Source organism: Morone saxatilis, unplaced genomic scaffold, assembly GCF_004916995.1.
Source record: "Morone saxatilis isolate NCDOM2014 unplaced genomic scaffold, NCSU_SB_2.0 Contig17, whole genome shotgun sequence".
In the NCBI taxonomy this organism is placed as follows: domain Eukaryota; kingdom Metazoa; phylum Chordata; class Actinopteri; family Moronidae; genus Morone; species Morone saxatilis.
In genome coordinates this window covers 18,298,060-18,313,198 of record NW_023339729.1, presented here as the reverse complement: position 1 = coordinate 18,313,198, position 15,139 = coordinate 18,298,060, and the positions used below count along the sequence as shown (strand labels likewise).

At 37.5% G+C, this 15,139-nt stretch overlaps 2 protein-coding genes across 2 annotated transcripts in view; one reads left to right on the top strand and one right to left on the bottom strand.

Annotated features, from left to right (window-relative positions):
* The first annotated feature begins 10,098 nt into the window (after nt 1–10,098).
* On the top strand, nt 10,099–14,438 carry cdkn2a/b (cyclin-dependent kinase inhibitor 2A/B (p15, inhibits CDK4)). Its single transcript, XM_035660272.1, has 2 exons — nt 10,099–10,486; nt 11,754–14,438. Exons 1-2 carry the CDS (start codon nt 10,364–10,366, stop codon nt 12,006–12,008), a joined length of 378 nt encoding a protein of 125 aa, XP_035516165.1. The 5' UTR covers nt 10,099–10,363; the 3' UTR covers nt 12,009–14,438.
* mtap (methylthioadenosine phosphorylase) overlaps nt 13,993–15,139 on the bottom strand; it is a 14,204-nt gene continuing 13,057 nt past the window's right edge. The window contains exon 8 of the mRNA XM_035660271.1: nt 13,993–14,831. Within this exon, the coding sequence (XP_035516164.1) occupies nt 14,793–14,831 (39 nt within the window). The 3' untranslated portion in view covers nt 13,993–14,792. The remainder of the gene's footprint in view (nt 14,832–15,139) is intronic.

The following is a 15,139-nucleotide window of genomic DNA, read 5'->3' as shown; positions in this document are numbered from 1 at the left end:
TGTGCAGCTTCAAGAAGTCAGTCTGCAAAACTACAGATGTGTGTTCATAGAAGTTATTATTTCAATAAAGACCACGTGTGCTGATGGGGTAAAGCCACAGAAATGATTTGTAGTATACAGTATATTTAGTATAATATAATATATATAATCATATAGTTTGTACCATACAGGTATACTTTTTTCATAATGTTACCTGCCTCTATAGCATCTGTGTGTAGTGGTGATGATTCTAATGAATTCTGATCATTTCTGAAGTCATTTGTCAAGCAAAACCCAAACATTTCCTGGTTCGAGCTTCTTAAATTGAAATTAAATTGTATATCTTTGGATTTTGGACTGTTAGTTGAGCAAAAAAAATATTTGAAGATGTCATTTTTTCCACTTGTGTGTCTGCATTGTTTTAGCCATTACTTTTATTACCTTTGTTTGATCATTATTTGTTGTGAAGCACTTTACACTCCTAACTGAAAGTTATTTTTACAATTTACAATTTATACAGTTCAAAACAATCATGCATGGCAAAACACACAAAGTAAAAACTAAAAGAAAGAATACAATTACTGCCAAAATGAATTGGTTACTCTGTTGTTTAAACACTAAAACCCTAATCAGACTGCTCGGCATATTCACATGTACATTATTTACAAATGTGTGAGTGTGCATGTGTGTGTTCGTGTGTGTGCACATGTCCACGCCGGCACACTCCTCTATCGTTCTATTACATGGGCCAGTGACTGCGCCATCTCTCCAGTTTCACCCCTCTGCTCTCCCAGACGTCTCATATTGCCCGGAGGGATGGTGTTGATGTGGGAGGCGGGGGAGGCAGGAGGGGGTGACTACACACATTATCTGTCTGAGAGCAGCTCAAACCGCACGGCCACAGCCTCTATCTCCTCTCTGCTGACTTCAACATCTAACATTTGGTCCCTATAATCTTACATTTCATTTGTTTACTGGATACTGGCAATTGTTCATTTTGATAGGCAATAACTGCATTATTCACTGAGACTAAATGAGGAAAGAGGCAGTGCTGAGAGATACAAATATGAAAACTATCTTAGTAGCTTACAGTTGGATATCATGTTCAATTATAGTGGGGAAAAGAAAGCCTTTGGGGATTATATTGCTTAACGTGGTACATTTTATGCTTGTGGAACTCCCAAGTGCTATTTGTCAATTTTAATTGTCTCAGAAATATATCAGCTGCACAAAATCCGCTCTCCTTCTATTCAAAACGCTATAATTAGTCCATACCCATACCTATATTTATAATAGAACTGTGACTATATCCGCACAGGTGGAAAAACATTTCACTACAAATCAATCAGATGGCCTCAGTTGAATTTAGAATCAATTCTGCCCCCTTGTGTTGACAGAATGAACATCCACAGAGTCCATTACACTAGAACAGAACACATTTTACAAAAGGTAAGCTAAGGTGTCCTTATCGTAAAGTAATAATCATAAAGATGATTGCCATTTAAAATGTGATGAGTGTTGTAAAAGTGTTTTATACTAATGAAACCACACGCAAAGCAAAGGTCTGTCATTAAGGATATGCATTGTCATCATAAAAGCATGAAACTTATGAGTCAAAGTACCTTTACGGACAATTATAGAACACAACATGTGATATGTTATTCTGTGCAGACTGGTAGGTTTCTCTTTCTGTTCATCTCATAGGCAAAAGGAACATTTACAGGAACAAGATCAGGAGTACTACCACTGACTACTACTACCCCTTATCCATTTTTATTAACTTCCTATAAAAAATAGTCAAAAGAAGAAGAAAAGGAGGATAAATCATTATCATTATCATTATTTTTAGCTTTTAATACAAATGTGTTTTCAGGTGTGACAGTTTACAATATTGTACATAAACTTCTTAACTTAGAGTTAAATTTGGAGTTTGCTTAGTAATAACATAATTAGACATGGTTTTCTTAAATATTGTAAAGATTATTTAAATGTTCTAAGTAATGTTCAGGTGAATGAGAGATATATATTTATGGTGTTTGTCTTTATAAATATCTCAGCCACTCTACATCCAATAACATTTTAAGTGTGAATAGTCTGTCAGGATCAGACCACAGTGAGTAATCGTCCCAAACCCATTCTCTAAACGCCCCCGCACTCCCTCAACCAATGGCAAACGTGCAGGAAGTCAGCCTATACAGCAGAAATGGTTCACAGAAAATAAATATTCAAGGAATCTTTAATGTTTACCCCACCAACTTCACAATCCATCAGAGCAGAGTCCTTTATTCTGATAGCAAGAAAAACAGCAGGGCAGAGACTACTCACCACACCCTCAGCACAGAGCAAACACGTCTGCAGAAGCTCACCTTTTATCAGAGCAGCATATTATCTCTCCAACCTATGTTCTGTAAATACGAATACACCGGGTGTTCTTTTATATGTCTAATAAGAGGTAGGAGTATGAACGCTGCCAAAAAACACGGCTGCAGAATTGTGAAACATATTTCCTCCCTTTTCAGCTTTCTATGACTTTTCTTACTAATCTCCCTGTGATATTTAATGTCAGACATTTCAATCAGACACTTTCTGAACAGAGCATGATTTTGACCACCCACACAGCCGAGAGAGCGGACATGACTAGCTTTGGCCGGAACTCCTTGAGGGGAAGAGCTGATCTGATGATCTGAAAAACCTCAAGATAGTTTTATATCCGTCAGACTGTGGAAGAAAATGCTTATTCTAACAAATTAAAATCACGTCAGAGATGTTCAATGCGGATAACTGCTGGCATTGATTAGAGAACCATTTTTAAACATTGCTGAGTTGAGTAAAGGTTTAAAAAATCAGTCAACACAAAATTGTAACTCATAAATAGGTCTTACTACAGAACAGTGAGCTTGAAAATAAACAGAAAGGTGATATCAAGGTCTCATGGTAACAAAGGCTATGTTCAATTCTGATTTCTGATTTTAGATTCCATGTGATTTGTGCTGTTCACACTGTCATGAAAAAAACAGATCTGAGTCACATATGAGCAAAACAATAAGATTTGGGTCACCTGTGTCTACAGTAGGCAAAGGGAGACTAATTTTGATGTGTTGAGTCACCAATTACTTTTTTCTTCACAACCCTCTCCCTGGTGCTTTCCTGCTTAACAATCTGATTGCACTGAAGGCCTGTAAGCCCTAAAATGGACCTCAACCAAGGCCAAAACTCCTGACAACTCTGCTATACTACACTAGACGCCCTGTGAGAATCAGCCAGTCTTTCTGTATTATCACAAATAAAACACAAAAATGTTCAGTTTTCCCCTTTGAAAAATAACAATTGGTGGACGCTTTTTTATACATATATCGACAAAATATGGAAAAGAATGTCACAAAGTGCTCCCACTAGGCAATAAACATTTCATAAAGCCAGTGCTTTTGTTTGTGTAAGCATATCTGAAGGTGCTGCGAGTAATCACTGTCATAATAAGGAGAAATGATGTCACCTCCTTGTTAATCATTATCCAACCATTGAAGGTACTCAAATGCTGCCTTTATTACCCAGGCTGCAAGTGAGTGTTTTCATCCTGTCCACATCCTGGAAAAATAAACATCTGTAAACTGACTATACAGTACGTTGTAATATCTCCAGACAGAATAAAGGAACTAAATACTGCAATATTAGCATGTGCCCTATCTCTGACCCCAGGCAGACATTTCTTGTCAAAGCACAATAAACTCCTTGTCAGAGCAAACTAAGTCAACAATTTAACTGTTGCTGGTGTATTCCTTCCCCTTTTGCTGTTTCATTCTTTGTCTATCTATTACAGCACTACTATCGAGGCAGCCCGGTGGTTTGAGACAGTCACACGTATATGGGCGGTATAGCTCTATGTGCATGTGACTGGCACAACAAGAAAACAGCAGCGAAAGCAAAGCCTGAGTGCTCTCAGCTGCCTCCCTCCACGCTCTGCTCTCCATCTGCAGTCCAAGTCCTAGAAAATCTGTGGCCTTATATGCCTTTGACACACTCACAAACAGCTTATTGATATCGTGTGTGTGATGAAATGAGACCAAGGGTGGCACTCAGATTGCACTCAGCAGCTACTATCCACAGTGTCCTTTTTACCGGACAAAATCTGAGCCACTGACATTTACTGTGTTTACCACACACATATGGGAGTTAAGACTATGAATTAATATGCGTATAAAAATGTCAATACATTTTTTATATTTAAGAGAACAAGACCAGAAGCCGTTTTAAAAGACACCACCGAAAGTGAGCTTTCAGCTTGTGTGAACATGATAATAGCACGCTTATTTTCGCTGGAAGTAAAAACACATTTCCATCAAACCATCAGTGACATAAGGAAGTAATGTGTCACACCATTTTAAGCTGAAGATGTTTACAGAAATGTGAAACCACTTCTACAGTGAGTACGATTCAGCATTTGCCAAGAGGACAGATAACCTTTCCATCATGCTTGACTTTTGGTGTCTAAATGAACACCTCAACAGAAGCAGGAAAATGTATATTAAAATATAACTTCCAGTGGACATTAAATGTGCCACTGTCATTTACACTCAGCATACAATGTTTTCTCAAGCTAATTTTGCCATTAACTATATGAGCACTGCTCTTAAATGTCTTGTGATAAAGATCTAAAACATGGGATGAATCTCATATTTAGATTTGAACAGTCTAAATTAAAATGTAATGTGTTACAAATAGAAAATAGCACACTGCGGGTACATAACCAGATTTATATTTAGATAGTTTTACGGAATGAGCCCAGTATGGTTAGAGATTGATTTGCCAGGAGGCCTTTCAATCTAATACACACTGTGGTGTGACTATTAATTATAAGGAGATTGCTTCGGCTTGTAAAAACTTTTACAAAACTGCATTTGAGCCTTTTCTGATCCGAGATCTGGTAGAAATGTCTCACTTTTGCCAAACAATAAACAATCAAACGGACACTGGTTGAGTTTCATGCCAAGGTCAAACTGGTTTTAAAAAAAGCATTCACTGATGTGTGAGGCAACTTCCTTTTAGATTCATTGCTTTCATCCTACTAGAACTATTAAATGATTGAGAAGTGCAACACAGCTTTGCAAGGAAAATATTCAATAAATGATTTCATTCATCCTCAGCATAGTCTTATTACCTCTACTGTATTTTGGAAAACAAGCAGGATGAGTAAAGAAGAAAGAATTCAGGACCAACTGCATATTACGACTGAATGAATGGATCAATTATGTGGGTATTAAAAAGTAACCTGGAGTATAAAACAAAACCCTCTCTGTCTGGTCGTGATCCCTCTGCTCATGGAAAGTGTTCTGACAAGAGGACTTCAAAGCAAAAATGCCACCATAATAACAAAGGCTTTATCAGCAATACGGTATACTGAATTGTGTGTGTTTAACCAAAGTCAAAGTTCGTGATGTGCCTTTGATGTAATGTGCGGTCTGAAAGTGGTGGAGGAAGGGCTAGATCAGTGTGTAGGTCATATCAGGATACATGAGTCAAACTGAACCATAACAGAACTTTGCTGAACTGTTGTACCATTTAACATTGGTGTGAAGATCACTGAGACCCCACAGGTCTAAAAACTGTTTAATGATTTTATCATCTGGGAAGTGTTACAGTAGGTTAAGACACAAACAACATCAGGCAGATGCAATAAAAAATAGAATAGAACAATGTGAAAGGCTAGTGTGCAAGTAGGGCAGAGCTTCCACTCATCACAGCATGGTGAAATACCACATATTGTGTAGAATTGCTTAGCAGCATTGAGAAACTATCAATAGACGTGTGTGTGTGTGTGTGTGTGTGTGCATAAGGCTGCACTGAAGAGGCTGAAATTCACCATAAACTACTCTATGGGATTTTAACAACTAAATGTGCTCTACAAATTTTTTTTTTTTCTGTAGCACGCTCTTTGATGTGAAATGACAGAGAAAGAGAGGTTTGAATGTGTCCCGTTGCTGCAATTTTGCAAGCATTTGTCTAGATTCAGTGTAAATGCTTGTAATTAGAATAATAATTAATAATAAGTGCAAAGTGTCGGACTCATTAGCACAGCGATCCTTTAGTAAACAAAAAGGCGGACAATAAAACCATTTAAAACGAGTTATAAAAGGGGGATTTCAAATGAACAGTCAGCAGGAGGTGATTTCATTTGCTGGGAATCAGAGAGTAGGTATTCCCCTTCTCGGCTGTCGAGGACAGTGGTTTGGATTGCGCAGCTATTTTAGTATGCAAGACACAGTTTGGTACAGAGTGAAGCTTGAATGATAAGGAATAAAACAAAACAAAAACGGAACTACCAAATCAGGGTAAAAGTTGCCTTCATGCATCCTCCGAAGCCACACACTGTAACATCAAAATACAGAGCAAACCGGCTGCTGAAACTGAAGAATGTAACTCAGAGGAGGTTCTGTGTGAAACACCATATAACTCTGACAGATTACAATGATGCCCACATCACTATTGACCACTTTTCTCCAAACTCAGCAGCTAAATTTAGCAATAAAGAGGAGGACTTTCTTCCTGAAGCATTTTCCTGACCAAAAGAACGTTCCAAATGCACTGATGTCATGAAGTCAAGCCCTACAAAGACAAACCGCCATGTAAGACATGTTTGATGATGGCCTTGGTTGTTATTAAAAGCAAGCTTTAATTGTCCCCTACAAAGTCCCCCCCTTTTATTTTTTACTACATAAAATTGTGATGTTTACTCTTCCATACTTTAAACAGAACATAAAAGGCATAAGCCATAACGTCTGTAATCATTCACAGTGCTCTTTTTCTCACACCACACACACACAGACACACACTTAAACATGCACAAACACACATGCGCACACCCAGGGGACTTCCAGACCAACACACCTCCACCCACACTCAGCTTCCATCGCTACAGGCTGTGAACCCCGAGACGAACACACATTCCACACAGGTTTGCTCACATTTACACAGATAAACTGAGAATTAAGAGACTATTGACACACACTGCCACACTCCATTACCGCAGACTTCAAAATACTGTATGACCAAACACTCCTAGAGCTGCAACTGCAGCAGCCAATTAGTTTCATATCAAGTCAACACGCTGATGATGAGCTAGGAAGTCATGTGATAATCAATCGTTTGTCTCATGTCATTGCTCATATTCATTTTATGCTACTTTGATTTTTATTTACTTCTTACATTCATTTGACAGCTATAATTATTTTACAGATTAACTTTTTACATACAAAACATGTGATCATCTTATTAAAAAATTAAAACTTAGTATATAGTATGAAGTACCCAGCATATACACACATGTGTAGGGTAGTTCAAAATTAGCTCCATCTTGACCAGCGACATTAACTTGCTGTTTATGTAGCAATTCTATATGAAATATGGAATATTATTTAAATAAAATAACATATAACAACATGGCAGATCCTTCCACCACTAGAAAAAAAACAACATAAAATATATATCTGTTGTTAAAACCAGGCTGCTACTTTTACACCTACAGGGGGTTTTCGCTGGGTTTTCCAAGGGATGCTGAAGACTTTTTTTTTTGTTTTGTTTTTGTTTTTTGTTTTTTTGGTTAATTTCAAAATTATTTCTCTGATTCATTTCATCAACCTAATTACACGGATTAATTGAGTTTTTTGGTGATGGTGAATTACCTGCTTAGAAATGCAGTTGGTCATTTAAAAAAAAAAAAACTTTTTGTCAGATTTGCTGAAACTTTCATTATATCCTGACAGTAGTACATGAGACAGATAATCTGTGACAAAATGGTGCTCCTATAGCATTGGCAAGAACAATAACAACTAATGAGTAAGATATTTGATTGTCCCAGGTTGTAGAATACCAACAGTGTGGGTTGTTGAGTCTCCTGGCAATGATGAGACTCAATAATCAACTGTCTTTCGTAGCTCTGGTTGTTGTTTTTTTGTGGTTTCTTGCCCTAGGAGCACTAGGACAAGCTAGAAGAAGCTGATTTTTTGTGTGTCTCATGTACTACTGTCAGAATATACTGAAAGTTCCAGCAAATATAACTGCAGTTATCTGCTTTAGCTTTTAGTAACTACTTGAACTATAAAATATAACTTTAGATGTTCTGCTTTCTTTTTTTCTGGTTACCTCAACCTAAAAGCAGCGTCACTCAACACTATTCATACAAAGAATAAAATCAGGAACTACTCAACAACAATGCTGAATAATCAACATTTTTAAATCATAACCATATGTCTAACCATACAATGTGTGTGTATCATGCTATGACAGACAGCTGCTAAATTTGGCCTATTTCTAAGAAACTATAGACTAGACAAGCTGACTAACTAAAGAGTCAGCTTGTTGTACGTTTTGTTTCACATTGTAATGACAAAAAAAAGATGATAAATGACCTGAGACTTGACAGCAGCAGACACCACACTAGCCAAGTTCATACAGGCTACAGTTTTGAATGAACTAACTGTACTGGCATATTTGTCTGAAATTAATCCCAAACTATGTTTTAATCCCGTTTAAAAGCTGTTGCTATGAATCACATTTCAAGACTAAAACCTCCTCAGTGTCACCGCCCATTCAATCTGATGGCAAACTTGATGTGTTTTATTTTGATACAGATGCAACCATTATTCCACCTATGACAAACAATCAGTCTATCCATCCTCACCTCACACTACACACATTCCATTTACTGATCAATTATAGGTCACGATCCTAACAGAGGCCCTGACAGAGGTGTTTGTGTGGTTCTCTCTCCTACATCATGGCCATGTGTAATTCAATCACGAATCACCTTCAAAATAAATTTCCTGATTTGCAATAATTAAGCAGGTTAATTAAGCATGACGCTACAGTTTCAGTATGACTTGTTAACAGTTTCTTATTAAAACACACGTTTATTACTTTTGTTCCTATATTTCTTAGAAATCAAGGAATACAGCAACCATTGATTCACACACAATAGCTGCTGTCTGTCCCATTGTGGAGACAGATAGGCATTCCATTCATTTTGTGAAAGGCCTCTATTGAAATGATGCATTTGGTTCACGACTCTGTTCACATAACACAACTGTCATAAACCGCACCCTTTTAATAATCTATTTTAGTCGACTCAGCAAAAACTGACCCACTTTTTTTCAGTCTGTCATAGATGACCTAAAAAAGTTGCATCGCAGTCATATTTTTTCAGAATTTTGTTTGCTGTTGTATATTTCAGGTATTTTAGAGCAGACGTTTTTTAATCAGACTACCACACAGGAAACCTGGGACTGTGTAATATTTGAGCAATAAAAAAACACTTAAGGACATGTTCAGTCAGATATTAGTTCTGCAAAAAATAGAGGTGACAGAAAGAGTCTGACTCAACTTTAACGACAACAGTACGTCATCAATGTTCACAGTCAACAGTTCTTACTTACTCAGATTATAGACCACAGGTTTCAACTTTAAGACTTCTGACTGACAATAGTTATTAGTCTGTGCTTTCATTCAGCTGCTGTAAAAAATTAAAGTAAAGAATCAGTAAGGCCCACTGGTCCCTTGACAGTTTACCACACTTCATTGACTTTACAAACCAATTACAGTTACAGTTGGCAAACTCTCACACCAGGGTCCACTTATTAGCTGTTCTAGGCCTTTTGAACATATCACATGATCTTTATCAGCTGATGGGAGTATGCTCAATTGCCATGGAAGTGAAAACAAATTTCAATTTGAGCTGAATCTGTTCCATGACAACTGTGCAATCTCCATCTCTGTGGTATGATTAAAAACTCCAGAGCTTCTTAGGTGAAACAGTTTAATCAACTTCTGTTTCCAGTGTAAAGATTGAACTTAAAGACTCAACATTAATTGCGGCATCAATAAATACATGGGTTTTTCTAGTAGCTAAAAAAACAAAAAAAAAACAAGCCGATTTTGATTTAGATGGGATTTTGTCACATTTATCGGGAGGAATCGGTTCCCATCTTCTCACAGTAACACTGAGAGAGGGACAGGAGGAAGAAAACTCCGGCGCTTCTGCTGTCAAAACCCGTATAGCGGCAGCAGCGCATGCGCACGATCGCGCCACTGCAGCAATGACGTCACCCACCAGACAAGTCCAGGCACACACCAACAGACGCACACACACACACACACACACGCACAAGCCAAACCGATCGCTGGACAGACGATGTGCGGCTCACTTACCGGACAACCGGGGGCCCGGCCGAACTGACGAGCTTCCGTACGGTTGAAGACTGTAATCACTCCACACGCGCTTCTCCGGTGCGTTTATCCGGGCTGTTTTTCTCGTTCCTCAAATAGGCATCATCAGGACTACCTGTCACAGCCGTCTGTCACGGAGGTTATCGCTGCAGGAACCGCGGACACAGCGATGACTCTCGAGGATGATCTGACAGCAGCCGCAGCGAAGGGACACACGGCCGGCGTGAAGAGTCTCCTGCAGGCCGGAGCCGAAGTTAACGGGGGGAACTGTTTTGGACGAAGCGCTATACAGGTCAGTGTGTGACCAGATGCGACTCGGGCAGTCCGTTTTCTGCACTTAAATGTGTTTTTACACGAACAGAGTTAACACCATTCACCTCTCTAAATGACAGCCAGTAGAGCCTGTTGGAGCGGAGATATTTTCCAACCAGGATATTAGGAGATATTTTTTTATTTTGCGGTTACTTATCGAAAAACGCACCTCCAAAAAGAAAAGAAAAAAAAATGACGCGCATTCCCGTGAGTGTGGGCTGTATAGGGATCAAACGTCTGCTTGTTTTTTAATAAAACACTATATGCAGTGGAGGCAGTGACATTTCTCAGTTTGAATGGAGCGTTTCGATGGCTGTGCGGGTCGCAACAGACACATTAAATGTTGTTAAGTTTGGATGAGCCATTTTCTCTCTGCATTGTTTTTAATCGGGCTTAAAACGACACATTTAAATAGTGTGTGTGTGTGAGAATAAACCCGGCGTTAGGTTGCATGAAAAGTAGAAAATATTCTGCTTCATAATAACGCTTCCACGTCCTCATAACACACACACACACACACACACACACCCACATCATCCATGTTGGGTTTCTAATCGTAAATATAGTTTATTACAGCAACAGATACATTATAACAGTTTCCATTGATAGCCAGTGTTGCCTATAGTGCATAATCCTTAAACACACGTTAATCTATAGTTTAATAATCTTTGAGAGGTTGACGCATCTCAACATACAGACTTTATATCATCACTTATAGCTTGCAGGCACTGTAGAGAAAAACACACACAACTTGCCTTCCCTCTGAAGTCAGTTTAAAATCATATAATTTCTCTTTAAGATTATAAAGAAAACGAAACTAAAATTTGTAAGGAGCCTCTAAATGTCTAAATGGCATTGTTTTGGTGCGTTATAAAGTGGAATAGTAATCCTTACAGTGGCTCATCATTTTCCCATTTCCACTCCAAAATGTCCAGATCAGATAAAGTAAATTGTAGTCTTTGTGGGACAATAGGCGAAGTTGCCCTGTTTCATATAATCTTATATCTAAGTTTATTATCCCGAGCGCCAGTTCCAGTCCGTGGAATGTGATTTGGCTCACGTATTAGCACTGATAAAAATATATAGTGCACAATAAAGTAATTATATAGCCAGTGCGGTGTTATTAAAATGCAGGTCAACCCCCTCTCTTAGTTAGTTATATAAATGATTAATAAAAAGGCTCATGCCTTTTTACAGGCGTAATCAAATTCAATTTGATTCTGACTCTCGGTTATATTCTCATGAAGGTGATGATGATGGGGAGCACGCCGGTGGCTCAGGTGTTACTGGAGCACGGAGCGGATCCCAACGTGGCGGACCCCAGCACCGGGACCACCCCGCTGCACGACGCGGCCAGGACGGGCTTTCTGGACACTGTGCGGCTGCTGGTGCGATACAAGGCTGACCCGCAGGCCAGGGACAATACAAACTGTCTGCCTATAGATTTAGCCCGAGACAACGGCCACAGATACGTGGTTGACTTTCTGGAGTGTATAAATTAGGCTGTACTCTTGTGACGCTGTGATCGTGTTTCCTGCTGCTTGGTTTCTGAATGGGGACTCGGAGCTCTGAGAAACGGGGCCTAAAGAGGCCTGCAGTTTAAATTATGCACACAGTTATGCTGTAAAATGTGTTTTTATTTATTAGTCGGTTTTGTGTTGAACATGCATCATTATTTTATTTTTAACGAAATCAGGGTTATCTATTAGGACACAGGGTCGCTGTTAGGACAAATAACGCGAGGATATGATGTTATGGTGTTATAGTGATCTAAAGCGAGGATATTCGGGTTATTTAGTACCGCAGTTTAAAGCGACCTTAATACAATTTGTTGCAATGTTTAACTTCCGTTGTATCATTTAAAAACCACAATAGGCCTATAAGGAACCCCACTTTTATCATGTACAGTTTTACTATAGGATTTGTTCAGTGTGTTGCATGGGTTATTAGTGTTGTTTTAATTCATAAACTTAATGAAATTGCGGTATTTTAAATACCACTTCCGTGTCAAATATATTTAACCAAATAACAGAGAAGCCATTTAAAATATTTTGCACTTTTGAACATTAGTGTCTAACTGATGCACTCTTCTTTAAGCATTATCTTTATTCTGCAGAGTCCCGTTTCCTGTTTGTATAAATCATATTCAGATCTCAGATATTATGCAATTTATTCAAATGTAACATTTGTTTGAAGATTAGAAGCAAAAATAATATTGTTGGGCTTCACCAATTGCCTGATTGATGGATTATTGATAGGTACCAGAGAATTAAAACAAAGAATGAAGTGATGGATTTGAATTTGAATTCAGTTGGGAGTTTAACATTGTTTGAAGACTATAATTGCCCAAACTAGCACAAATATGACCCCAGGGCAAATATTTAAACTTTGTCAGTTAGCTTATTATGTTTGTTAGCTTATTAAAACGTTTTTTTTTTAAAGAAACACCTATTGACAGGGACAGATCAAATGTTTGACAGGACTGAAATATGCTGCAGGATCCTGCTCATGTTCAGCTTAACACAAGGCTGATGTAATTATTATTTATTTATTTTCAGTGAAACCTTTGAGTGGACTTTTCAGTTCAGATGGCACTAAAACATGCATGTACTCATTTTAATTATTTTAATCTATCGGCTGTATTGGAGAGAAGTTTTGTGTAGAATAATTCTGTATAAAATTACATCTCTGTATAAATGTCAGGTTATTGTTGCACACTGAATGGGTTGAAGTAGTAAGTACCATATAACGCATTGCTGTTGCAGTAGGAAGATAAACAGAAGAATAGGGTGGGATTATTATGAATACACAAACATGATTCATAAAAATAGGATATGCATCGACGTTCTTGGGAGTTAAACATTAGCCTATTTAGTTTAAGCCATAGGCTTTATGAATCTTAAGGGATGTTTGACAGTACAGAGAAAAGTCCCCAAAAGCACTTGGGGCATAAATAACTGTTGTTTTGTGTCTTAAATGGATTTGAAATATACAGCCTCATGGGTCTGATATTTTAACATTACCATGGCTAACAGTTTTTATCGCAACTAAAATTCATATGTCAAACAGCTGTTTTAACTTATTCAATGAAATCACTGGCAAACTTATTTCCTACATGCTTCAAGACCAGAAATTCAAATATAAACTCCAAATTCATATAAATGCACTATTACTTTATTCTTTAAATGATTTTTTTTGTCTTTCATTAGACATATGTATGAGTATGTGCTAATACAACCTTTGAATCTAAAGGATATACAAATGATAACATACATTTTAATTAGTTCAAGTTGCAAGTTGTTTATGTTTTACTAACAACTTAAAAACATGAACTCAAATCTTTTTTTATTGAGTGAATTCATGCTGCATAATGCATTTATATTGTTGAGACAAGGCAACAAAACAAATACAAAAGATCAAATATTTTTAGGTACTGTGTAGCATGATGAGGTTCAAGTGCAGCAAACACAACAGAAAGCCAAGCACTCCTACTAAAATGCTAATTTAATTAAATGACGATTACAGTATATCAAATATTTTAGGTTTGCCAAAGTGTCTTTCACCTCCGTCAGTGTTTCTCAATACTGTTAATAAGTGATTTAGGAAAACAGTTTACATGTACAGTGCAAATCCTGTCCTACATACAAATTGAATACTGTTGGGTTTTGATTCATAAAATGTTAAGAGCAAATAAAAAGGATGTGAAATGTGCCCAATAAGCAAAAATAGAAACACTGCCAGCGTTAATGACAAATATTTTTAACTCAATATTGCTGAAGTTTGCTTTTAGGGTCATCAGAAACGTATGTTAGTTGTAACAGAGGCAATAACAAAGCATTCATGTGCTAAACTTGCAAAGCCTTTTTTTATTATATCCTCAACTAATAGCAATAAAGACACTAATGGTTTACAGGCAACAAATATAAAAATTTTAACGGATCACAAAAAATATAAATCCACAAAAAATAATATCTAGTCTAATCCTAAGAAGACTTCGGTGTTAATGTTTGGACCTAAACATGTGGTGGGACTGACGGAAAGGGGCAAAATTCTCTGGTAAGCATTTAGAGAAAAAGAGCGACCTGTGAATCAGTATGAGTGGTGGGGTTATGTGTATTTTGAGTCAGATAAGAACACTGAAACTCCAGCTGAAGACTGAGCACATGCATTATTTATGTGAGGCACTTTCTTGTGATTCACTGATGACAAATCCACAGGCAGAGTGGGGTCCGTGTTGGTGCGGGTGGTGTCTGGGATCCGTGGCCGTTTTCCACTTCTTTGTTTTCTCAGTGCTTTGGTAACATTACTGAAGATTGTGCCATTGACTGTAACAAAAGGAACAAAAACAGCTGATTTTCCATGTACTATGTCTCAGATATACAGCAACAATAACTACATTTGATCATGTGAAAGTTGTATAGCAGTCAGCAGTTGTCTGAGGTTGAATTTGTTTTTAAAAGTATTATTAAAACGTATGTGCCTTTTATCATTATGAAAATTCAAATAAAATACATTAAATATTAGGCAGCTTTAATGCCACACTTATTTTCCAAAGTATAAGAATTACCAATAAAAAAAGACAGACCTTTGAATAAAAATGTAACTACTTACCTTCCCGCAACCTCAAAGTACT

Coding starts and splice junctions, on each gene's coding strand:
- cdkn2a/b (XM_035660272.1), top strand. CDS start 10,364: ATGACTCTCGAGGATGATCTGACAGCAGCCGCAGCGAAGGGACACACG. Junction 10,487..11,753: donor TTGGACGAAGCGCTATACAG/GTCAGTGTGTGA, acceptor ATTCTCATGAAG/GTGATGATGATGGGGAGCAC.